At 39.5% G+C, this 25,455-nt stretch overlaps 1 protein-coding gene across 2 annotated transcripts in view; it reads left to right on the top strand.

Annotated features, from left to right (window-relative positions):
- Positions 1–25,455, top strand: part of ESR2 (estrogen receptor 2) — a 70,542-nt gene that overhangs the window by 12,484 nt on the left and 32,603 nt on the right. For both annotated transcript variants that reach the window (XM_032344462.1, XM_032344461.1), the window contains exons 2-5: positions 1,635–2,090; positions 3,933–4,105; positions 14,665–14,781; positions 23,839–24,138. In XM_032344462.1, the coding sequence (XP_032200353.1) occupies positions 1,672–2,090; positions 3,933–4,105; positions 14,665–14,781; positions 23,839–24,138 (1,009 nt within the window). In that variant the 5' untranslated portion in view covers positions 1,635–1,671. The remainder of the gene's footprint in view (positions 1–1,634; positions 2,091–3,932; positions 4,106–14,664; positions 14,782–23,838; positions 24,139–25,455) is intronic.

Raw genomic sequence — 25,455 nt, 5'->3', positions numbered from 1 at the left:
CTTCTCTCTCCCTCACACGCCCCCTTCCCTCCCACTCCTTCCTCCTTCCATTTTTCTCTTAACATTAGGATCTCTGAACCCTTTGGAGTTTATTCTGGCATAGGTTCTTTTCCCAGTGGCTGTTCTACTGTCCAGTGTTTTCTCCATGATTTGAGATGTCACCTTTATCCTATGCCAAATTTCCAAAAACTTCTGAGTTCTTGAATTTTCTATTTTGGATTTTCTATTCTGTTCGGTAGCTGTCTGGTCCAATCAGGAGATAGAAACTGCAGTCGGTTCAACGAGGGAGTTTCAATGTCAAGAATAACTATGAGGCACCTGGGTGGCTCAGTCATTTAAGACTGATCCCAGGGTTCTGGGATCAAGTCCCACGTAGGGCTCCCTGCTCAGTGGGGAGCCTGCTTCTCTCCCTCCCTCTGTTCATGCTTTCCCCCCTCCCACCCTGCCAAAGAAATATAAAAATCTTAAAAAAAAAAAAAACTATAAGAAATTAAGTATAGTATATAAGTAAACTATAAATGGCACCCTAGGGCTGAAAGAGAGCACCCAAGGAAGGACAAACTTGGACAGGGTTCAGACCTCTTTGGGAAAGGTGGATGGGCCACTAACTAGCAGAGATTTTGCTAGTTTAGCCAGGCCGGAGCTGGTCCAGGGTTGTTGGACAGGCAACAGGACAGCCTCCAGGGTGCAAGAGAGACCAGGCAATCAGCAACTGGCAGCGTGGTTGTGCCCTGGGAGTCCAGGTGCCTGCAGGAGGGGGAGGCAGGGGACGGAAGGCCTTCACAGTGTGCAGGTAGCAGGAGGTGAAGAGATTTGTACAAGGAACAACTTCTTTGTGACTCTTGGGGCCACAGTCCTGGCAGGTGGCTATGTAATGTTATCCCCACATGGACGCTGCAAGGTTGCAGAGAGACCTTGTTTTGGACCCGTGGTGGGGGCCAGACTCCACGGGTTTTTCTCAGCCCCCGCACTGGGGACCTCTGCGGGCGCCAGAAATTACAGCTGCCTTTTCCTCCTTTTGGTGTCCCTGCAGCGCCCTCTACTGAGAATGCTTAGTATTGCGCTCACTTTAACCAGGTAAAGCTTAATATAGGTTTCATATTAAAGGGTGCATGGAAGGCTGAGAAGCAATAAATAGATAAAGGACATGGGAACGTTGACCTGTCTTTTCTTTGTGTTTTATTACTGATGACTCATCATGTATTTGTATATCTGTTAATGCTGTCTCTGCTCACCGACCTGCTCTTTCAATGTTTTCTTGGTTATTCTTGTTTATTTTTCTGTAAGAACTTTAAAATAAACTTCTCTAGTTCCAGAAGGCGGGGGGGGGGGGGGATCCCTTGGCATTTTAATATCATCCTGAATTTTTTAATTTTTAAAAGTATAATAAATTCTTGTGGTTAAAAAAATTCTTGTAGCTAACAACAACAAAAGCAATAAAGAAGTGAATAAAGTAGCAGATGAGAGTTTCATGCCTCCCGTTCACAATCCCTGAGGTTAATGCTTTTGAGTCTGTCTTTTCAGGAGGTGTTTCTAAGCTGTGTGTGTGTGTGTAAATAATAAATATGTTTAGACCTTTTGAATAGTCAGGCCTGTAGCTGTAACTTAGAAATGTCTTTTGTTTTTCTCTACAGCCAGCATACCTGCCCATGAGTCTTTGAGAACAGTACAATGTCCCTTTGTGCCTCTCCTCACAAAGAGTTTCCTCAGCTGTTACCTATTCAAGACATGGATATAAAAAACTCACCATCTAGCCTTAACTCTCCAGCTTCCTACAACTGCAGTCAATCTGTCCTACCCCTGGAGCACGGCCCCATATATATACCTTCCTCCTATGTTGAGAGCCGCCATGAATATTCCGCCATGACGTTCTACAGCCCTGCTGTGATGAATTACAGCCTTCCCAGCAGTGCCAGTAACTCAGAAGGTGGACCCGGTCGACAGACCACAAGCCCGAATGTGCTGTGGCCAACTCCTGGACACCTCTCTCCCTTAGCGATCCATTGCCAGTCATCACTTCTGTATGCAGAACCTCAAAAGAGTCCTTGGTGTGAAGGAAGATCACTAGAACCCACCTTACCTGTAAACAGGTAAATTCAGTCTTCATTCTGAATTGTACGTCAGGGGCATTATTCAAATCCCTTTATGAGTTGGAAGAAAGCTATGTATTATTCAAAGTCTTTATTCATCACATAGATTACTTAGAGCACCCAACACATAGGATATTCTGAATTCTAGAATATCTATTCTGATATTTTATTCCTCGTTAAAAAGTAAGCTTGTAGATCTGGGTTGTAGGGAGAATTCACTATCATGACTAGACATTAAAGACTGAACTTAAATCCCTTTTCTCTTGATAAAGTGATGTGGGTTTGAAAAAGAAATGTTTACTTTCAAGTTAGGTCCTTTTTGTGGTGAAATCACAATTTAGCATTCATGGCACATTGTGTCCAGGATAAAAGCAATGGTGGTAGTTGGTAGTGGTGGTTACTTAAATGAAATATACTGGACACATGAAGCCTGGAAAGACAGACAGTAATTGGCATAAGCTTTTTAGCAGTGAACTAAAATAATGTTTGCTAAAGATTGATGTGAAACTAATTGCAGACTTTAGTTGAAATTTCGTTAAGTTCAAAACGGTATTTGTACCTCTAAAAGCAAGGGAACATGATGGTTATTTCCATTCAATTTATAATGTATTTAATGAAAATTACAGCTATGGTGGGAAGAGTTTGGGTAGAGAGAAAGATGAGAAGTAGATAAATTTCTAAAACGACCGAAATATTAAGTCCATGCATATTGGATATTGAAATTTGTTACTTTCAAATGCTGTTGTAATACTTTGAGAAAGCCATAATACACAGTAATTTTTTTCTTTTAAAAACTTTATTGGTAAAAGAGAATATAAACTTTGTATATACCTATTTTAAATTACTGTTTTTCACCCAGCCTAAAAGGGAAGATCATTTGTTTCTGGGCGTGAACTCTAATCAGAGTTCTGCTAATACTAGGATAAATTAACCCATGGTATAATTATGTTCATTTATAAATCAATCATACCTCTAACATTTCCTTTCCCAAAGAAGCATGGTCTGGCAAAATTAGGAACTGACCGTGTGGACTTTTGGTGTCTGCCAGTGCTGCCTTGATGGGTTCCCCTTTCCTCTATGGGAGCCATTGCCCTCTCCCCAGGACTGGGCACCTGCTTCCGTTAAAACCTTCTAAGGACAGGCATGTGTCCACTTTTATCCTCTCTCTTCTTTCTCTTTCTCTTTTTCTTCTCCCTGCCCTTCCCTGCCCTTCCAATGTCTCTCTAAACCAGAATATAGTATTCACTTCAATAAAACTTAAGAGTCCATTTGTTACTCCTCATAAAATTGTTTTCATTCTAGACCTTCATCTTACACCGCAGAATGAAAGATTTTGTTGCCCCATTTAAATGGGAACTCTGAAGGGCTATTTAGCAACACTTGGGAATGACCGAGACTTGAAAATGGTTAGGTACATTTAGGCCCATCTGTGCAGTGTTGATGAATTCTAGCAACTACAGGAGGCTCCTGTACATCCTGCTCATGGTTCAGACCTGCAGGTGCGACTTGTCCTGGACACTTACTCCGCTCAGAGATGTGCAACCTGGTGGCTACCTCTAGCCGTCTGTGGTTACTAGTCTCATCCACGCTGCATGGATGGACATAGAACCACTTGCGGAACCACTTTCAAACATCAGTCATTCCCAACAGTGTGACTCTTCATAGATCTGATACCAGCAACAAAGGCTATGCTTGACCGGGTTTCCTGGAATTTATTTATCTTGAGCCCTGGAGGGCAAAGAGGTAAATTTGGCAGTGCTCATGCTATTTTTTTTTTTTTTTCTAGAGAGTCCATCTTTTCTCTTAATGCTGTTTTACAATGAAAGTTTTCTTTGCCCCCAGAGAGACAATGAAAAGGAAAGTTAGTGGGAGCAGTGGTGCCAGCCCTGTTACTAGTCCAAGTTCAAAGAGGGATGCTCACTTCTGTGCGGTCTGCAGCGATTACGCATCTGGATATCACTATGGAGTCTGGTCGTGTGAAGGATGTAAGGCCTTTTTTAAAAGAAGCATTCAAGGTACAAGAGTATTGTTAGTTTCTTTAGTTTTCCACTTTTGCTTTCAAATAATTTTGTAGTGACCTGGCAGAAATTTCACCATTGGCCTTTTTGGTACACAAAGTACTTGATTAGCAGTTCAGAGGACTGTGTGTGTTTGGGGATGGGGTGGATGATGGAGTGGATTATTTCAAGTGTAGAGCACCTTATTTTTATTTATTTTAAAAATATTTTTATTTATTTATTTGATAGAGATCACAAGTAGGCAGAGAGAGAGGAAGGGAAGCAGGCTCCCCGCTGAGCAGAGAGCCCGATGTGGGGCTTGATCCCAGGACCCTGGGTTGAAGGCAGAGGCTTTAACCCACTGAAATAATAGTTGTAAACTTCCCAAATCTGGGGAAGGAAAATAGAAATGTTTATTTCTATTATTTCACCCAAGTGCCCCGAGCACCTTATTTTTATTATTATTACTTTTAGATTTTTTTATTTGAGAGAGAGAGAAAGAGAGAGAGAACACAAGCAGGCAGAGAGGCAGGCAGAGGCAGCGAGAGAAGCAGGCTCCCTGCCGGCAAGGAGCCCAATGTGGGATTTGATCCCAGGACCCTGGGATCATGACCTGAGCCAAAGGCAGCGGCCTAACCAGCTGAGCCACCTAGGCATCCCCTGAGCACCTTATTTTTAATTGTGGATCTCCACCCCAGAGCCCCAGAACTTGAATGGATCTCTTCCCACCATCACCCATCACTATCTTCTTGGGAAAAGATGCCTAGTTACAACTCTTGCATATCTCTTAAATTTGAACTCATTCTTTACTCCTCCCCTACTTCCTTCCCCTGCTTATTTTAGATATATGGTGTCATACTTTATATCCTTTTGTTCTGTGAATCCCTTGACTGATTTTTTTTTTTTAAGATTCTGTTTATTTATCAGAGAGAAAGAGCACTAGTAAGAGAGAGAACAAGCAGGGGACAGGGAAAAATCAAGCTTTGCACTGAGCAAGGAGCCCAGTGTGGGTCTTGATGCCAGGACCCTGGGATCATGACCTGAGTTGAAGGCAGATGCTTAACCGACTGAGCTAGCCACCCAGGTCCTCCCCTTGACTAATTTTTATAGATAAATTTAATTTTACTGCTCTTGTGCTGTCTACTTTTCTTATTACTGCTTATGGTCTTTCCACTCAAAGAGTCCCCTGTACCATTTCTTGTAGGGCTGGTTTAGTGTTCATGAATTCCTGTAACTTTTGTTTGTGTGGGAAACTCTATCTCTCTTTTTTTCCCCCTGAATGATAGCCTTGCTGGACAGAGTATTCTTGGCTGTAGGTTTTTTTCTTTCAGTACTCAGAGTGTGTCATGCCACTCTCTTCTGGCCTGCAAAGGTTCTACTAAAAGATCATTTGACAAACTTACAGAATTTCCCTTGTATGTAACCATTTTCTTTTCTATTTCTGCTTTTCAGATTCTCTCTCTGTCGCCACTTTTTGCCATTTTAAGTATTATGTGTCTTGGTGTGGACCTCCTTGGGTTGATTTTGTTAGGGGCTTTCTGTGCCTCCTGGATCTGCATTTCTATTTTCCTTCCCCAGATTTGGGAAGTTTACAACTATTATTTCTTCAAATACATTTTCTGCCCCCCCCACCCCCGCTTCCCTCTCTTCTCCTTCTGGGACCCCTACAATGCAAATGTCATTATGCTTGATGGTGTTGCTTAGTTTGCTAAGTCTGTTTTCATTTTTCCCCCCTCTCCTGTTCAGCTTGGTTATTCTCCATTACTCTGTCCTCCAGGTTGCTGATCTGTTCTTCTATTTCTTCTAGTGTACTATTTATTCCATCTAGTACATTTTTGCCTTCAGTTATTGAGTTGCTCATCTCTCATTGGTTCTTTATTATGTTTTCTGTTTCTTTGTGAGGGGTTTCACTGAGGTTCTCCAGTCTTTTCTCCAGTCCAATCAGTATCTTTATGACCATTACTTTAAATTCTCTATTGGGTGGGGCGCTTGGGTGGCTCAGTGGGTTAAGTGTCTGCCTTTGGCCCGGGTCATCATCCTGGAGTCTGGGATCGAGCCCTGTGTCAGGCTTTCTGCTCCACGGGGAGACTTCTTCTCCCTCTGACCCTCTCATGCTCTCTCTTCTCATGCTCTCTCTCTCTCACTCTCAGGCAAATAAATAAAATTTTTAAAAATGAATAAGTAACATTCCTTATAGAGAATTTCTTACCTGTTTTGTTTAGGTCTCGTGCTGTCATTTTGTCCTGTTCTTTCTTTTGAAACATGTTCCTCTGACTCCTCACTTTGTCTAGCTCTCTGTGTCTCTTTCTATGTGTTAGGAAAGTCAGCTACGTCTCCTGCTCTTGTAAATAGTGGCCTTATGAGGAAGAGGCTCTCTCGGGCTCTGCAGTGTAATGTCTCCTGTTCACCAGACCTGAACTTCAGGGGTGTTGCCTATGTATGTTGTGTGCACACTACTGTAGTGGCTGAGCTGCTTGTGCCTTTAGTCCAGTTGTTTGCAGTGGTTCTCTTTGCCTTTTGTGGGCAGGATTTGGTCCCTGCATTGCTAATGGGCCAATCTGGAGCCACCTGGGGCTTGAGTAGAGTTAGATCAGGGAGCTAAACAGACCTATGGGGTGCAGGGGAGGGAAAGGGCACCCACCAGCTCCTTTGTTCCTAGAAAAGTCTCCAATGATCCCTCTGCCTCCAGCACATACCCTAAGATTAGTAAACAAATTTCCCTCCCATATACCCTAGGCATTTTTCAAACTGCTGCTTCTGTGCTGTATCTCCATGGGGCTGTTTTGCTGTACTCTCTTTAAGGGCAGAAACTCTCTTTCTTTTTGCTTTCCCAGCTCTCTCAGAGCCAAGCCTGCTGATCTTGAAAGTTCTACCTGTTAAGCCCTATTCATTGTAAGAACTCATAAAATTACCACCCCCCTCTGGTTTTCAAAGCCAAATGTTATGGGATTTCCTCTCACCTGGGTGAGTTCCCTATACTTGGGGTACCTGGTGTGATAGTCTGTTTCTCTCCCCTCTTCAAGCCTGCAGGTCCCTCCCTCCCATGGACAGTTCCATAGGTCTTTCCCCATGGTCTGTTTAGCTCCCAACTCCCTTTTCACCCTTCCTACCCTCTTTGGCATGGCCTCTTCTCTATATTTATCTGTGGAGAGTCTGTTCTGCCAGTCTTTAGGTCATATTCTGGGTTATTTACACTAATGTGTTATTACCTGGTTGTATTATCTAGTTGTATTCATGGGAAGAGATGAGCTTAAGATCTTCCTATTCTGCCATCTTCCCCAGAAGTCCCTAGTTATAATGCTTACAAAGATAAAGCTTGGGGGAAAATGTGCTTGTTAGGAATTACAAAGATTGTTTCTCCCTTTGACTTATGTTTAATATTTGGCATGTGTAAGAGTGATGGTGGTGGGATGGTTCCTGATAGAAACCAGAGGGTGGGGAAGGGTAGAATGTTAACAGTTAAGAGTTACCTTCCTGGAGACCCTGAAATTCACCCTGTATAGATAACCACTTATTTTTCCAGGACCTTCCACTTAGTAGCTCTATGACTTTACCTCCTAGCCTGTTTGCTCTTCTGTGAAATGGAAATACTTACAGAATTGTTCTAAAGGTGGAACGGGAGTGACTGGGTGGCTCACTTGGTTGAGTGTCTGACTCTTGATTTTGGCTCAGGTCATGATCTCAGGGTTGTAGGTTTGAGCCCTGTGTCAGGCTCCATGCTCAGTGGGGAGTCTGCTTGAGCTTGTCTTTCTCCCTCTCCCCATATTCACACACACACTTTCTCTAAATAAATAGGTAAAATAAATGGGTAAATAAATAAGCAACTTTTTATTTTTATTTTTTTAAAGAGTTTTTGTGAAAATATTTAGTCATTTATAAACATCATGCAAATTTAAGATATTCTAGCTTTTCTTCTAACTCTTCTGTATCAACATCTTTTCTTTCTTCTTTGTATTTTTCTTCTAATCCTAATCATATTGACACCCACCTTCTCTAAAATCTTCATAGTTTGGTGGATCAGGGCGCTCTGCTATTTCCAAACTTAATTTTATTAAAAGAAAAAAAATCACAGATAAAGGAAGCCTATGTCATCAAATATTATTAAAACATAAGTTGTATGGTTTGCTTATTTGTAATTTATACACAAAACTTTTCATTCTGAATTTAATATATTTAGTGCTTTAATATTTTTACTTATGATAATTGTAGTAGTAAACTATAAGGCCAGGCTTACTCTCCTGCTATTATGTAGTGAGAACAATTCAGAGTTCTAAAATTTAGAAAGAATAAAACAAAATTTAGAACTGAACTCTTGAGACGATGACAATTCTGTCTTGTTGAGGTTCCAGAATTTTATTCCTTAAGGAAATCTTGACCCAATACACCCAACTATATTCTTTGAAAAGGATCCTTTTCCCCTTGTTGTTGCAAAAAATCTCTACCTAAAGTATCTTTGAACCCTTAAACTATGACTGATTATAATGACAGGGGAATTTCCTCTGCTTTCCACATTCCTTCCTACTACATGAGCCAAGAAGCTATTGGGAAAGAGAAAGAAATGTCATATTCTAAGTGCGCATAAGGTAAAGAGTGAGTACTTTTACAATTGTTTACTATGTAAATGATTGTTTCTTTGGCCTCTTTGTATTTTTAGCATTCTCTGATATAAAATATGTTGTAGTAGCTAAAAATGGCCACCCAATTCTTTCTATATATTGAATGATGTAAGAAAGAAATGTATTTATCATCATTACTCATAATAAAAAAATCTCAATAATGGAGGCTTGGACAGAGGATATCTCAACACAATAAAAACCATATATGAAAAACCCACAGCTACCATCACACTCAGTGGTGAAAAATGGAGAGCTTTTTCTTCTAAGATCAGGAACAAGACAAAGATGTCCACTCTCACCACTTTTATTCAACATAGTGCTGGAAGTTCAGCCACAGCAATCATACAAGACAACAAATTTTGTAAGGGAAAAATAAAACTTTAATTATTTGCAGATGACATGATATTATATATAGAAAACCCTAAGGACTCCACCAAAACCCAGTAGAACTGATAAATGAATTAAGTTGCAGGATACAAAATTAATGAATGGAAATCTGTTGCATTTCTGTACACTAATAATAAAGTAGCAGAAGGGAATTAAGAAAACCATCCCATTTACGATTGTACAAAAATAATAAAATACCGAGGAGTAAACTTAACCAAGGAGGTGAAAGGCCTGTACTCTGAAAACTATAAACATTGATGAAAGAAATTGAAGATGACATAAACAAATGGAAAGCTATTCCATGCTCATGGATTGAAAGAACAAATATTGATAGTGTCCATGCTACTCAAAGTAATCTGTGGATTCAGTGGATTCCCTATCAAAATGTCAACAGCATCTTTCACAGAGCTAGAACAAATAATACTGAAATTGCTACGAAAGACTCTGAGTAATGAAAGCTGGAGGTATCACAATCCCAAATTTCAAGATCTATTACATAGCTCTAGTAATCAAAGCAGTATGTTACTGGCACAAAAATAGACACATAGACGGATGGAACAGAATGAAGAACCCAGAAATAAACCCATGATTATATGGTCAAGTAATCCTCAACAAAAGAGGTAAGAGTGTATAATGGGGAGAAAACAGCCTCCTCAGTAAATGGTGCTGGGAAAATAGTTACATGCAAAAGAATGAAACTAGACCATTTTCTTATTCCATATACAAAAATAATCGCAAAATGGATTAAAGACCTAAATGTCATACCTAAAACCATAAAACTCCGAGAAGAAAGCATAGGCATTAATCTCTCTGACATCAGTCTTAGCAACATTTTTCTAGGTATGTCTCCTGAGGCAAGGGAAACAAAAGCAAAAATAAACTATTGGGACTACGCCCAAGTAATAAACTTTTGTTCAATGAAGGAAACAATCAACAGAACAAGTCAATTTGCTGAATGGGAGAAGGTATTTGCAATGATATATGCATTAAGGGGTTAGTATACAAACTATATAAAGAACTTCTACAGTTTAATGCCAAAAAATAATAGTAGCCCAATTGAAAAATGGGCAGAGAACCTGAATAGACATTTTTTCCAAAGAAGATCTACAGTTGGTCAACAGACACATGAAAAGATGCTCACCAGCACCAGAGATGCTCACCATCAGGGAACTGCAAATCAAAACCACAATGGGATACCACCTCACACCATTCAGAATGGCTAAAATGAAAAACACAAGAAATAAGTATTGGTGAGGATGTGGAGAAAAGGGAACCCTCATGTTCTGTTTGTGGGAATGTAAATTGGTGCAGCTGCTGAGGAAAACTATATGAAGTTTCCTTAAAACATTAAAAATAGGAATACCAAATGATCTAATAATTCCACTCCTGGATATTTATCCAGAGAGAACAAAAATACTCATTCAAAAAGAGATGTGCACCCCTGTGCTTATTGTAACATTATTTACAATAGCCAGGATATGGGAACAATTTAGGTGTCCCTCAATAGATGAATGGATAAAGAAGTTATACAATGAAATATTATTCAACCATAAAAAGGACGAGATCTTGCCATTTGCAACAATATGGATGGGCCTAGAAAGTATAATGCTAAGTGAACTAAGTCAGACATAAAAAGACAAATACCATGTGTTTGGTTTTTTTTAAGGTTTTACTTATTTGTCAGAGAGTAAGAGAGAGTGTGAGCACAAGCAGGAGGTGGTGACAGGCAGAGGGAGAAGCAGGCTCCCTACTGAGCAAGGAATCCGATGTGGGACTCGATCCCAGGACTCTGGGATCATGACCTGAGCAAAAGCAGACACCTAACTGCCTAGAGGCACCCGGGCGTCTAAATACCATGTGATTTCACTTACATGTAGAATCTAAAAATAAAGCAAATAAGCAAAGATAGAAAAATACTCCAAAAGACAGACTTTCAAATACAGAGAAGAAACTGATGGTTACCAGAAGGCAGTGTGGGGGGGAGGAATGGGTGAAATAGATAAAGGGGATTAAAGTAAATAAGTCACAGAGATGAGAAGTACAGCATATGGAATCTAATTAATATTGTAAAAACATTGTAAGGTGACAGACGAGGACTATACTACATGGTGCGCACTGAGTAATGTGCACAATTGTTGAATCAAAATGTTGTATACCTGAGTTTTTATTTCCCAGAGTCGCCTGTGGTTTTACCACAGCTTGTTTGTCCTGGATTGTAATTCCTTTTATTCCCAAATAAACCCATCTTCTGATTAAAAAAAAAAAAGTTCTACACCTGAAACTAATTTAACATTGAATGTTAATTGTACTTCAATAAAATAAAACTAAAAAGGAAAAAATAAATGTTTATCTTAGTCAATTTTCTCTACATTGTTTTATTTAAGATTATTCATTTTCATTGATTTTTTTTAAAATAGGGGAGCTTTTTTTCCTCATTGAATTTGAGATTTAATTTATATATAGTAAGATTCCTCTATGATACAGTTTTATGAATTTTGAAAATGAATGTACCCATTCGGCCACCACCATAATTAAGATCTGGAATGTTACCATCAGCCCAAAAAGTTCCTGCAGACCCATCGCAGCCAATTTTGCCCTAACCTCTCAAGGCCTGGTAGCCATTGATTTATTTTATTTCCCTGTAGATTTTCTTTTTGCTAGAATATCATATAATTGAATCATAAAGCATATAACCATCTGCGTATCACCTCTTTCACTTATTATGATATTTTGAATAAAACTTCTGTGAACATTCATGCATATCCCTCTCTGTAGACCTGTATTTTTGTTTCTCTTGGGGAAATACCTAAGAGTAAAATTGCTGGTTGTAGGATAAGCATATGTTTAATTTTATAAGAAACCAGCAAAATAGTTGAACCATGTTGTATTTCCAGCAATAACATATGAGACTTCCAGTCGCTTTATATCCTTGTAAAAATCCTTGATATTGTCAGCTTTTCTTTTCTTTTCTTTTTTTTTTTGGTCAGCCTTTTTAATTTTAGATATTCTATTCCATATATAAGTGTGTCTTGTTGTGGTATTGAGTGTCCTGGATTACTGATCTTTTTGAGCATCTTTTCATGTGTTCATTGATTTTTTTTCTATGATATATTAAGTTCTTATATATACTGTTTTATTCTGTTCTGCTGACCTAGTTCTTCATTCTTATAAGTACCACATTATTTTAACTATTATAGTTTTATTTTTTACTTTTACTATTATAATTTTATAATGCATTTTAATACATACCAATATAATTACCTCCTATTTTTAAAGTGTTCTATTTTCTTTTGTTTACTTATTCATTTATTATTCATAGGAACATTAGAGTAATTTTATTAAGTGGCCTCCCATCCTTAAGTGGAGATTTTGTTAAACCCAGGAATTATTTTGGAAGGAATCTTTGTAATAGTCTTCACATCAAGAACATGTTATGTCTCTAGTTATTTAGGCCTCTCATATCTCTTCATACAGTTTTGTTAGTTTTAAAAAATATGTATCTGGTACATTTCTCAGTTGTATTTCTGTAAATTTCATTCTTTTGGGCTATTTATTTTATATCCATATATAATAGTAATACTATTCTACTCACTTTCATATTGGTATTTATAATAACCTTTTATCCTTGTCCTTTGAAAGTTAAAATCTATTTGCGTGCTGCTCATAGAGTGCCGCTTTTTACGACTTTAGAGGCTGAGCTTTAAGAGGGAAGCTCTGACAGCTGGTAGGGTATGTAGAAGATTCTTATCTTGGAGGTACATGTTCTGTTACTTGGGACTTACTTGGCTTTTAAGTCATGAGGGATGTCCTGAGGTAACAGAACGCAAGGTCATTGCCGGCTGTTGAGGGATAAGCGTGCCAGGGAGGGTGTGGGTGACAAACATTGCCCTATTGTTGAAATGACAACATTGGGAGGCTGAACTGAGCTGAAACTCAGATCTTCTGATCCCAAGTCCAGTGCTCTCTGTCCTCTCCATGCAGTTGTATATAAATGACAACAGATATTCAGACAGACTCGATAATTCTGCAGAGTCCAGAGATAACTGGTTATGTTTTAGATTATAAAAAGCACATTTTCCTATAAAGCTTTATATCTTAACGAATTAGCTACATTTTGCTTTTAATTTTGCTTTGAACTTTTCTCTGAGTTCTATTAGTATGGAATAGTGTGCTTCTCAGACTGTTGCATGGAACAAGAAAACCATTTTAATTATTTTGGGGGGACGTGGGGAGCAGAGAAAGGAGGAGAGAAAATCCCCAAGCAGACTCTGTGCTGAGTGTAGAGTCCAATGTGGGGCTTGATCTCACAACCCTGAGTTAATGACCTGAACAGAAATCAAGAGTCAGATGCTTAACTGATTGAGCCATCTGGGTACTCCAAGAAAACCATTTTATTTTTTAAAAAAGATTTTATTTATTTGACAGAGATCACAAATAGGCAGAGAGGCAGGCGGGGGGTGGGGTGGAGTAGGCTCCCTCCTGAGCAGAGAACCCAACTCGGGGCTTGATCCCATGACCCTGAGATCATGACCTGAGCCGAGGCAGAGGCTTAACCCACTGAGCCACCCAGGTGCCCCACTAAGAAAACCATTTTGATGTGTGAGGTAGTTCATGTAGTTTGAGGAGGATTTGTGTGTGTGTGTGTGTGTGTATGTCAGAAGTGAATTCAGTTACCCTGAACTTCTTGCATAAGATATTTTCTAGGCTATTTTTATTTAGTGTGTTCATAACATTGTGTTTTCTGATTTTTTTAAGTAAAATGATCTTTTAAAATAAACTGAGGGAAAAAAATGAACCTCTAGTCCCTTAAATGCTTATTGTTATAAACCTCTTTATAAAAACAAAAAGGATTACATCATGTATTATTCTTTCATTTATTTATTTGTCAGGGAGAGAGCATAAGCAGGGGGAGCTGTGGAGGAAGAGGGAGAAGCAGACTCCCCACTGAGCAAGGAGCCCAGTGTGGGGACTTGATCCCAGGACTCTGGGATCATGACTAGAGCCCAAGGCAGATCCTTAAGCCTGACTTAGCCACCCAGGTGTACCTGTGCCTGGATTCTTGACTCGTGGAAACAAGATAATAAGTTCATTTGGTTTTAAGCTTATAGGCTTATTATACAGCGTGGAAAACTAAAACCATGACCTTAAGGAACTTATTGAACCGACCTAATGTGTTTTCTTTTGAAAAATGGGAATCTTATCTTTTTCTAGGGCAGGACCCTGGGACCCTGGGATCCCAGGACCCTGGGATCATGACCTGAGCCAAAGGCAGAGGCTTTAACCCACTGAGCCGCCCAGGCGCCCCATGAAGTAGACTATTTCTAATGTATCTCTTAAGAATTGAAAGAACATGTGGAGAATAGCCTATTAGTCAAAGAGTAAGATATTTATTATTTAAATATTCCTAGGTTTTTTGACTCACCAACAAGGCACTTATGAGACCCAACTTTGGCTATTGTGCCTGTACCTGTCATTAAGAAGATGTCGCCTAGGATTATCAGTGTTGTTCACGAGGAAGATGTTTAATCAAAATATTGTAATAATAGCCTGCTTTTCCCCTCCCCCCTGCTGTAGGACATAATGATTACATTTGCCCAGCTACAAATCAGTGTACAATAGATAAGAATCGGCGCAAGAGCTGCCAGGCCTGCCGGCTCCGGAAGTGCTATGAAGTGGGGATGGTGAAGTGTGGTGAGTTTTCGCTTCCCCTTTCATCATGTGTGGGCCACGCTGACCGCTCTGTCAGACAGGACAGGCGGCAGGACTGGGGACAGGTAGCCTGCACGAGAGGAGATTTGGGACTTGGTCATTATCTTCAAGTATGTGTATGCTGTCCCATTGGAAGGGGCATTGATTTGTTCCCTGTAAGTGCGGAGGACAGAGCTGAGGTAAACAGGAACACGTTACAGGAGGCACATTTTGGCCCAGTGTAGGGAAGACCTTTCTTTCTTCTTCTTCTTCTTTTTTTTTTTTTTTTTAATTAACATATAATGTATTATTAGCCCTAGGGGTACAGGTCTGTGTAGGGAAGACCTTTCTACAATTAAGTGGTCTGACAACAATAGACTACTGCATGATTCGAGAGCTCTGGCTACTGAAGTATGCAAATGGGTTGGATGACCATCTGCCTGAGGCCTTGAGAAGTCTAAGGAGAAAGTTCTGGTAAATGTTCACAGTGAAAGCTGTGACAAGAAAGTAGACTATCTGGTGGGTTACTTGGATAGCGAGGGGAAAGAATCATGCCCATCCCCTATTAGCTTTCTAGAGAAGATCTATAGAGGAGTCAGAAACATGGTAGAACTCTGGAAAGCACATAGACGGATTCTGTTATGAAGGTATGTCTGCATATCTATTAATAAACATACATATGTGTGTGTGTCCACACATAGACACATACATCCATGAGAAACAAAGAAAAATGGGTACGTAAGAATAACAGCTGACAAGAATGCTTACATCCTGCTCTCTTTGAGATTACATTCTCAATAATCTCTTTGACATTACATCCTCTCTCTTTTTGATTCATTCGTCTTCTATACACACTTGCTGGTTCATGTGCACTCACATCAGCTCTGCCTGACTCTGCTCTGTCAGTATTTTGCCTGTGGTTAGTTGTAATTTCTCTCTTTTTAACTATTTGAAAAATTTGAAACAAGAGTCTCTTTTCTCCCTGACAGTCTCTTAGTAGCTCTGCCTTTTAAACATTCTCTGTCCTTTTAAAAAAAATGTGTATAATAGGTAAGACATCTCATCCAGCTATATCCTGTAGAGCAGAAGTTCTCTTATTTGATCACACTTCTCTGGCTTCTGAGAATCACTGAGGTTTTGTTTTCTTTGTAAAATACCCTGCCAATGCCCATGACCTCCCAGTGTGTACTGGTTACTCTCTAAAATATTCAAGCATTTCTGTTCCCCTCTGCTTCAGTGATACCCTTATCGGTAACCAGTGGGCTTCTTCTAAAACCTATTTCTACTTTCTGTAACTGTCAAATTATATAATTTAATTAGAATTTATGCAACCATATGAAATACGAGTAGGAAAAGACAATCATTTCTCTTTTTTAAAAGATTTTATTTATTTGAGAGAGAGCACGAGCAGGGGGAGAGGCAGAAGGAGAAGCAGACTCGCCACTAAGCAGGGAGCCCAGTGTGGGGCTTGATCCCAGGACACTGGGATCATCACCTGAGCCTAAGGCAGATGCTCAACCAATTGAGCCATCCAGGTGCCCCAAGACAGTCACTTCTTTGAAAGCTTTGGATAAAACTGTAAAGAAGGGGTACCTGGCCAGCTAGCTGACTCTTGATCTCGGGATCATGAGTTCAAAACCCATGTTGGGTGTAGTGCTTGCATTAAAAAAATACCCCACAAACTGTAAAGGACTAGTAACTATTGAGTTAGGTATGAGTGAGATTGGGGGGAGGGGTCATGAACCTAGAAAAATTCTGAATTTGGATTGCTATATGAGTGTCTAAGTTCTTGCTCTGTTTTAACGAAGCTGAAATTGAAAATTCAGAGATAGTGTATTACAGATGTGGCGTATGTAGGAAATGCACTCGTGATTTAATTGGCGATGGTACTGAAGGAGAAAACCTTGGCCCTTTGACAAAAGATTGCAAATTGATGTTTCATATTTTAAGTTGAGCGTATTTTTTTAAAAGCGATTTATAGTTTAGTTCTAGGATAAGAACAATGTTACTGTCCTAGGGTCTGTTGGACAGCTAGCTATAGCCCTGGTGGTTTGGGACCAGGGCAGGAGCACCTGCATAATCCGCCTGCAGGGGGCAGTGTATGTGGCGGGAAGAACAAAAGGACAGGACCCCCAAAGACCAATACTCATTTTTTGTCTCATTACTTCTTGTGAACTGTGACTATGCTCAAACTTAACCTTTCTGGCCCTCGGTTTTCTTATCTCTGAAAAGAAGATACCTGTTTCCCTGGGTTTTGTGAGGAATGCATGTGAAGAAAGACATAAAGACCTAGGACAGTATTTGCAGCTAAATTTTAGTTTTCCTTCCTTTCTTTCTCCCTCTTTGAAAACTCATATAAATTATGAGAAGTTTTTTTTTTAATTTTTTATTTTTTATAAACATCTATTTTTATCCCCAGGGGTACAGGTCCGTGAATCGCCAGGTTTACACACTTCACAGCACTCACCAAAGCACATACCCTCCCCAATGTCCATAACCCCACCCCCCTTCTCCCTTATGAGAAGTTTTAATGCAATACAGTCCTGCACAGGCAGAATATAAAGGTGTAGTTTTAAAAAACCTTTCATGACACTCACTCAAAAAGATATTTGGGCCCCCACGACCACACCCCTTCAGCATTATCTATAGCAGCCAAGACATGAGAAAAACCCAAGTGTCCATTGACAGGTGAATGGATAAAGAAGTTGATATATATATATATATGTGTGTGTGTGTGTGTGTGTGTGTGTGTGTGTGTGTGTGTGTAACAATGGAACGTTATCCAGCCATTAAAAAAAAAAAAAAAAACAAAACAGAAGCCACAAAGAAATTCTGCATATGTGACAACATGGCTGGACCGTGAGGGCATTATGCTAAGTGAAGTAAGGCAGAGTTCTGAGAGAAAAAAATCTTTCACTTTCTTTCATCTCTCTCTCTCTCTCTTTCTTTCTTCTTGCCTTTCTCTCTTTATTTATCTATATGAGATGGTGGATCTGAACTTACTGTGGTAATCCCCTCACAGTTTATGTAAGCCAAACCATTGTGCTATATATCTTAAACTTATACAGTGATATATGGCAATTATTTCTCAATAAAACTGGAAAAAAAAGATCTTTCATGGAAAGGAGAACAGAATTTGGCCAAAAAGAAATTGGGTAGGGCTGTCTAAGAAAAAAATATTTTATTATCTTGGGAGATTGCAGAAAGGATGAGATGGGTTGACATGGAAACAGTTGGGTATTTAACCCTTTACTGACCATTAGGAGTGAATTTTCTTAACGATGCCTCCCTTCTTGCCCAGCACTCTTCTTGTCTCCCCTCTCAATAAATCCTCCATTCATATTCTTTCTTCTCTCCGGGCTTAGAAGATTAGGAACCTCCCTCCCTCCCATCCTGGATCCTCCTGCATCATTTCATCCCCCCCTTTAGAAATTATGTCTCTCTGTTATCACATTCTTCTTCTGCACCAATCTTGTGTTTTCTGTGGAAATATTAATATGGTGGATTAATTTTTTTTTTTTAATTTATCAGAGAGAGGGGGAGAGAGCGAGCACAGGCAGACAGAATGGCAGGTAGAGGCAGAGGGAGAAGCAGGCTCCCTGCTGAGCAAGGAGCCCGATGTGGGACTCGATCCCAGGACGCTGGGATCATGACCTGAGCCGAAGGCAGCTGCTTAACCAACTGAGCCACCCAGGCGTCCCTAATATGGTGGATTAAATGGTGGGAGAGTGCTTACCCAGACCAACATGAGGGATAAGGCTTCATTATAAGGATACACTGAAACGTACATAGCCAGGAGAAGAATCGGAATAGCCACATCTGGTCTGTATTCCTGTGTTGTGAGAATAAATCCACATCTTTCAGATGCCGTCTCTTGATTCATCTGCTGTATATACACATGAAAGGGGCTTGATAGGGAGGTAGTATAAAGCAGTAAAAGCACCAGCTGTGGATTCAGGCAATTGCTTGAGTTCATATGCTGCCTTCACTGTTTTCAAGCTTTTCCACCCTTAGCAGGTTAGTTGAGCTCTCTTGGGCCTGGTTCCTCCTCTGTGTCATGGAGATGATCATAGCACCTGCCCTCTAGGGCAGTTTTTGGAATGAAATAATCTATATACAATACACAATGTCTGACATGTAGAAGCTTTCCAGTACGTGTTAACTCTCATTGTTATCATTTACCATTATTACCATTTTTGTTGTCATTGTCATCACCGTTATCATCATCCTGGTTTTTGGGGGGGCTATTTATCACTTTTAATATGGAGCACTCCTGTTTGGTGGCATTCCCCTTCAGGCTTGTTCAGCCACACTGGATGATTCTGCCAAGATTATATTGGGAAAGCCATGACACTAGAAATGTCCTTGGTAGAAAACAGTGAGTTCCCTGCCAAGGGCTTTATTTTATTGATATTAGAATCCCTAGGACTCAGTACAGGGCCCAGTGTATAGGGCTTTGTAAGTGCAAGTTGGTCAGACAAATTTGAGTGCATGGAATCAAACCTTTCTCTTTGTATGTAAACCTGTTTTGTAAACTCCTTTTCCTCATACACTCTACAAAAAGATGTGTGATCAGAAAGGTGCTTTTTAAACCAAACATTTTGTTCCATTTTACCCTGGGGGTATAATTAATCTTAAATAATACCTAAAGCTCTCTGATTACTAATAAAATGAATTACTTTAGGCTTTTAGTTCTTTCAGTAAAGAGCTTGATCTAATCATCTCTAGGTAGATAGAGCCCTTCCTTTTACTTTGATTAACCAAGTATAAGAAGAAATTCAGCTAAATTTTCTGGGGAGCAAGTAATTTTAAATGTACTCATACCTCCTAACTAATATTTCTTTTTAAAAGTGTGGACAGCTGAATTTAGTGAACAAACATAATGGTGGGAATATAGGAACTAGGCGTTTTGCAGATATAACATTTAGGTTTTGTTTTGTTTTGTTTTTTTGCGGGGGGAGGGATGCATATAAAAGTTGTACCCATGCTAATGACATCCTAACTTATGTCTTTCTTAATTTTCATTTTGTATTTTTGTCTTTAGCCAGTAGATTTTTAGAAATATTTTTGTGCCAAACTTTGGAGCTTGGAAATTGTATTTTTTGTGATCAAAGAGTATGATCTATATGATAATCAATTTTAGTTAAAATTTTATTCATGAACTAGTATGTGATAATTTCTGCAAATTCCATGAGTTTTTATAGCTCAAGCTTGTGAATTGTACAATTCCAATGTTCTGTATTCTGCCTTTCCCCCTAATTGTTTACTCTGTCAGTTGCTGAGAGAGATACATTAAAATATGTATTATAATAATGTATTTGTCTATTTCTCTTTCTTTTAGTCATTTTTTGCTGTTATGTTTGTAGATTTTCTTGTTGTTTTGTTGATGTTTTGTTGTTTTCTTGATGTTTATGGGTTTAGAATATTTATCTTCCTTTTATAATCTGATGAGAACTTAATCATGATTTTTAAGGGTTATAGTGTCTGATATTGATGGAGTAACTGATTTATTTGGTTAATTTTTGCCTGTTATCTTTTTCTATCCCTTTATTTTCATTTTTTCTATACGTTAAATGTATCCCTTACAACCAGTCTATGTTTAGATTAAAAAACTGTGATCTCAGACTTGCTCTTAATTGATGAATTTAGTCTATTTATGTTTAATGTGATCATTGATATTTGAATTCATTTCTGTCATCTTATTTTAGGATTTTGACAATTTCATCATATATTTTCTTTTTTCCTTTTTGGAATTGATCCCATTTTCTTATTTTATTTCTCCTCTTTTGCTAGTTGGGAGGTCTATACATGTGGTTTCAATTATTTTAGTGACAGTTCTATTTTAGCAATGCATTCTTTTTTGTTTTTTTTTTTAAGATTTTATTTATTTGACAGAGATCACAAGTAGGCAGGCAGAGAGAGAGAGAGGAGGAAGCAGGCTCCCTGCTGAGCAGAGAGCCCGATGCCCAGCTCGATCCCAGGACCCCAGGATCATGACCTGAGATGAAGGCAGAGGCTTTAACCCACTAAGCCACCCAGTTACCCTTTAGCAATGCATTCTTGATTAATTTCATGCCACTCTAATAGATATTTCTCTTTCCAAATTAAGGATCTTAGAAAGCTCCAGCCAAAATTACTCACTTTTCATCTTATTTATCATTACCCAGTATTTGGTTCTACTTTATTTCTGTACCTCCAAAAATTATTACTTCATTCATTCTATGTTTATTAGGTTTCTGCTCATGCTTACCAATTTATTTTCTTACCATTGCATCTTGAATTTCATTGCCTCTCTTGGGTTCATTTTTCTTCATCCCAAATAACACAGTAGTTTTTCAAAAGGGCATATCTTTTTAATCTTTGCTTAATTCAAATGTCTTTAATTTATTGTCACTCTTGAATGATAGTTTAGCTGGAAATATAATTCTAAATTGAAGGTTTCTCCCTCCCCATACCATCTTAAAGACCTATCCCATTGTATTTCTGACCCATAAGCCAACAGTAATTAAAATATATACCAGCACAGGAGTAAAAAAAAAAATACACACACATACACACACACACACACACACACACATATACGTATACACACACATGTGTATATATGAAAGAGGAGAAAATCCAGAAGAAGATACTTTTTCAATGCAGAGCTTGAACTCGCCACTCTGAGATCAAGACCTGAGCTGAGATCAAGAGTTGGACACTTAACTGCCTGAGCCACCCAGGTGCCCCTGGAAGAAGATACTTTTATATATATTTATAAAAATCAGTGGGAAAACCTTGGGAAATAAATGCTACAGGGAAAATTATACATCCATTTGAAGAATATAACATGAAATATCAGTATGACTTATACAAGCATACATAAAATTTCAAATAGATTTGAACCCCAGAAGTGCTTAAAGAAGATATAAGAAAATATTTGTATATCTTGATGTGAAACAAAAGACAGATTTGACTGTGCAATAAACCTTCTTAGGACAGCAGATACCATGAGTAAAGTTAAAAGCTATATAACAAGACAATTATGGCACATAACAGAAGTTATCTATAGTTACTAGATAGACTTTATAGGTTATTAGGCAGGAAAAGGGGAAAAGAAACAAATAGGTGATACACCAGTAAAAGAAATACAAAGTATGGCAAATATATTAGTCATCCTCACTACTAATTAAAGGAATACAAAGTAAAATGAGATTGTTTAGTCACTTGTCAGATTAGCAAAAATTAGAAGTGATTTTTTTTTTTAAAACATTTTATTTATGTATTTGACAGATATCACAAGTAGGCAGAGAGGCAGGCGGGGCGGGGAGTGGGAATAAGCAGGCTCCCCACCAAGCAGAGAGTCCAATGCAGGGCTCAATCCCAGGACCCTGAGATCATGACCTGAGCCGAAGGCAGAGGCTTGACCCACTGAAGCACCCCTAGAAATGACTTTTATTGCCCAATGGTGTTATGAGAAAATAGGAAGCTCCTTAAAGTATTGTCTGTATGATCAAATTTAAAATAGTTTTAGAAGGTAACCTATTAATATGTATCAAAATCTTAAGTGTGTATAGTCCTTGGTTTGGCAGCTTGACTTCTTTGAGTTTATTTTTGGGAATGAATTAGATATGTGTACAAAGATGCATTTTCATTGTACTATAAGTACCAGCAAAGAAATTAGGACTAACCTAGATTTCCATTGACAGGGGACACTTTATTATTATTACTAATTTTTTTTTATTTGACAGAGATCACAAGTAGGCAGAGAGGCAGGCAGAGAGAGGGGGGAAACAGGCTCCCTGCTGAGCAGACAGCCTGATGTGGGGCTCAATCCCCGGACCCTGGGATTATGACCTGAGCCTAAGGCAGAGGCTTTAACCCACTGAGCCACCTAGGTGCCCCAACGGGGACACTTTAGATAAAGTGATGCTATCTTCATAAAACAGAATGCTGCATAGATTTTTAAATTGTACAATGATACATTTTTAGTTAAAAAAAAAAGGTTAAAAATAACGTATATATACTGTGACCCAAATTTTGCATATAAAATATGGAAAAGTAAAAAGCATTAAAACTGAAAGGATTTATACCAAAATTTGTACTCTTCCATATTTTTTAGATTTTTAAAAAAATTATTACTGAAGGGGTGCCTGGGTGGCTCAGTCATTGAGCATCTGACTTTGGCTCAGGTCATGATACCAGGGTCATGGTATCACTGGGATTGAGCCCTTCATTGGGCTCCCTGCTCAGTGGGGAGGCAACTTCTCCCCCTCCCCCTCCCTCTGTTTGTGTTCTCTCTCTCACTGTCTCTCTCTCTGTCAAATTTTTAAAAAATTATTACTTGAAATATATTTATTTGTGCAAATATGTAAAAAGAATACATATGTGTTCATGTGTATGTGTAAACACACATGTGCATATAAACATTTTAAGAATGTATATTATAAGAGTATATTATTTGATAACTGTTTGGAAATATCAATACTCAGTTCTTAACTTTTCTCCATCTTTTGTCTCAAGAATATTCCTAGGGGTGCCTGGATGGCTCAGTGGGTTAAAGTCTCTGCCTTCAGCTCAGGTCATGATTTCAGGGTCCTGGGATCGAGCCCCACATCAGGCTCTCTGCTCCACGGAGAGCCTGCTTCCTCCTCTCTCTCTGCCTGCCTCACTGCCTACTTGTGATCTGTCTGTCAAATAAATAAATAAAATCTTTAAAAAATTAAAAAAAAAAAGAATATTCCTAATTCTGTGGTTTGGAAACTGAGGTATGCCAGCACTCTTTAAAAGAGAAATAGATTTAATATCCATAGGTGATCCTGAAATGGAGAGTTTAAGTTCCTTTGGGCTATTGTTTCTAAAAAGTTGTATTTTGACTTTGTTAAAATAGACTCAAATGTAATGATCTTTGGTACTTGCCCCACAGGTTCCAGGAAATAAGTCAGGCTTCTGGTCTAACACACCTCTTGAGGCTGGACTCAGGTCATGACCTCACTCTTGCCCTGATGACTCAGGGAACTTGAATGTTGGGTTGGGGAAAACACGGGAAACTACTGTGTTATGATCTCTCCGGTTTAGGCTCCCGGAGGGAAAGGTGTGGGTACCGTGTTATGCGAAGGCAGAAAAGTTCCGAGGAGCAGCTGCACTGCCTGAGCAAAGCCAAGAAAAATGGCGGACATGTGACCCGAGTGAAGGAGCTGCTGCTGAGCGCCCTGAGCCCGGAGCAGCTGGTGCTCACGCTCCTGGAGGCAGAGCCGCCCCATGTGCTCGTGAGCCGCCCCAGCACGCCCTTCACCGAGGCCTCCATGATGATGTCCCTGACCAAGCTGGCTGACAAGGAGCTGGTGCACATGATTGGCTGGGCCAAGAAAATTCCAGGTAGGGCTCTCTGGATGTTAGCTTTTTAGTTATGGAAGAAAGGCCTGCCCTTAACATGTGTAGGGCAAGGGTACCAAATGGAGGTCTACACAAATGATGTCTGGGTGTGTAACAGTTGACAACTTGATTTATAATCTTAAATGAAATGCGTTCTTTCTTCCTTGTCCACACCCCATCCTCCGCGGCCACATCTCCTACCCACACTAGCCTGTTGGGCACCTCATGTTGAGATGTGGTCTGAGAGGGTGGACCCAAGGGAAAAACCCACCCAGACTCTGGAAGTGGGCTGAAAGTGGCCATTTGGGCAAGAAATTCTAGGGGCAGGCCAGCTTGTGATATATACCTGAAACACTGCATTGTGCTACAATTACCACCTCATTATCATTTGAACTGGTGTTTCTGTGAAAATGAATCTAGAATTCTAACACAGAATGGCAGCAGCCCATCCCCCGACAGGGCTTCTCCATGTGCATATTTACAATCATCTAGGAAATGAGGTCTCGCTCCAGGTTCTAAGCCACTAGGGACAGTTCCCACGGCCTGCAGGCTGCAACCGCTTTAGGCAAAGTGTAAAGTCTGGGAGCTTCTGAGAAGCTCAGTGGGGAGGAGTTGGGGGTAAAGAGCTGTGGGACCCCAGGCCTCGTGTAATAGTATCTCTTGGGTCATTTGTTGGTTTGTGCCCAATCCTTCCGAGCTTCCTGAGGATCTCCTGGTGTCTAGTTTTGTTTTGATAGTCTAGATCTTCCCCTTAACTGGAATTCTGTTATTTTCCTGCTCTTTTCACAGGAGACAATACTGATGGGTTTTCCTCTAGCTGTCGTGCTACACGTATGCCGAACGTTGGTTTTCAGGACCCCACGTGGAGAGTGGTGGTGAAATTAACGATCATTGAAAACCATGTAGCATCTTTGTGCCATAACAAAACTGAATTCCTGAGCTGCTTTAGTCCTTCTTCAAGCCTAGTGTTGTAAAAAAATTTTCAGAAAATTTAGGCATAGTCTAAAGGTGTGATTTTTCTTTCTTCTCTTAGTGGGTGTTGTCATTTTCCAAAATTATAAAAAAAAAATAGTAAAATATCACCTAACCTTGATCTTGTTGAATATCTGCAAATATAAGAAGCCTAATGTCCCGTGGGCAGGCTTATTGTCTGTAACTGCAGGTGAGATTGGCACATGTACGTGTGTTAGGACAAGGTGCAATTTTGGAGGAGGACTGAGCCGTCTTGCCGTTTGTGATTCCCTCCATTCAGGTCTCCTATGTGCACACCGGCATTGTATTACTCACAGGTTTGAACCGCTTGTGTTTCCTGAGCCGTGG

The sequence above is a fragment of the Mustela erminea genome, chromosome 5 (genome assembly GCF_009829155.1).
Source record: "Mustela erminea isolate mMusErm1 chromosome 5, mMusErm1.Pri, whole genome shotgun sequence".
NCBI classification, from domain to species: domain Eukaryota; kingdom Metazoa; phylum Chordata; class Mammalia; order Carnivora; family Mustelidae; genus Mustela; species Mustela erminea.
This window is presented reverse-complemented; position numbering and strand designations above follow the sequence as displayed.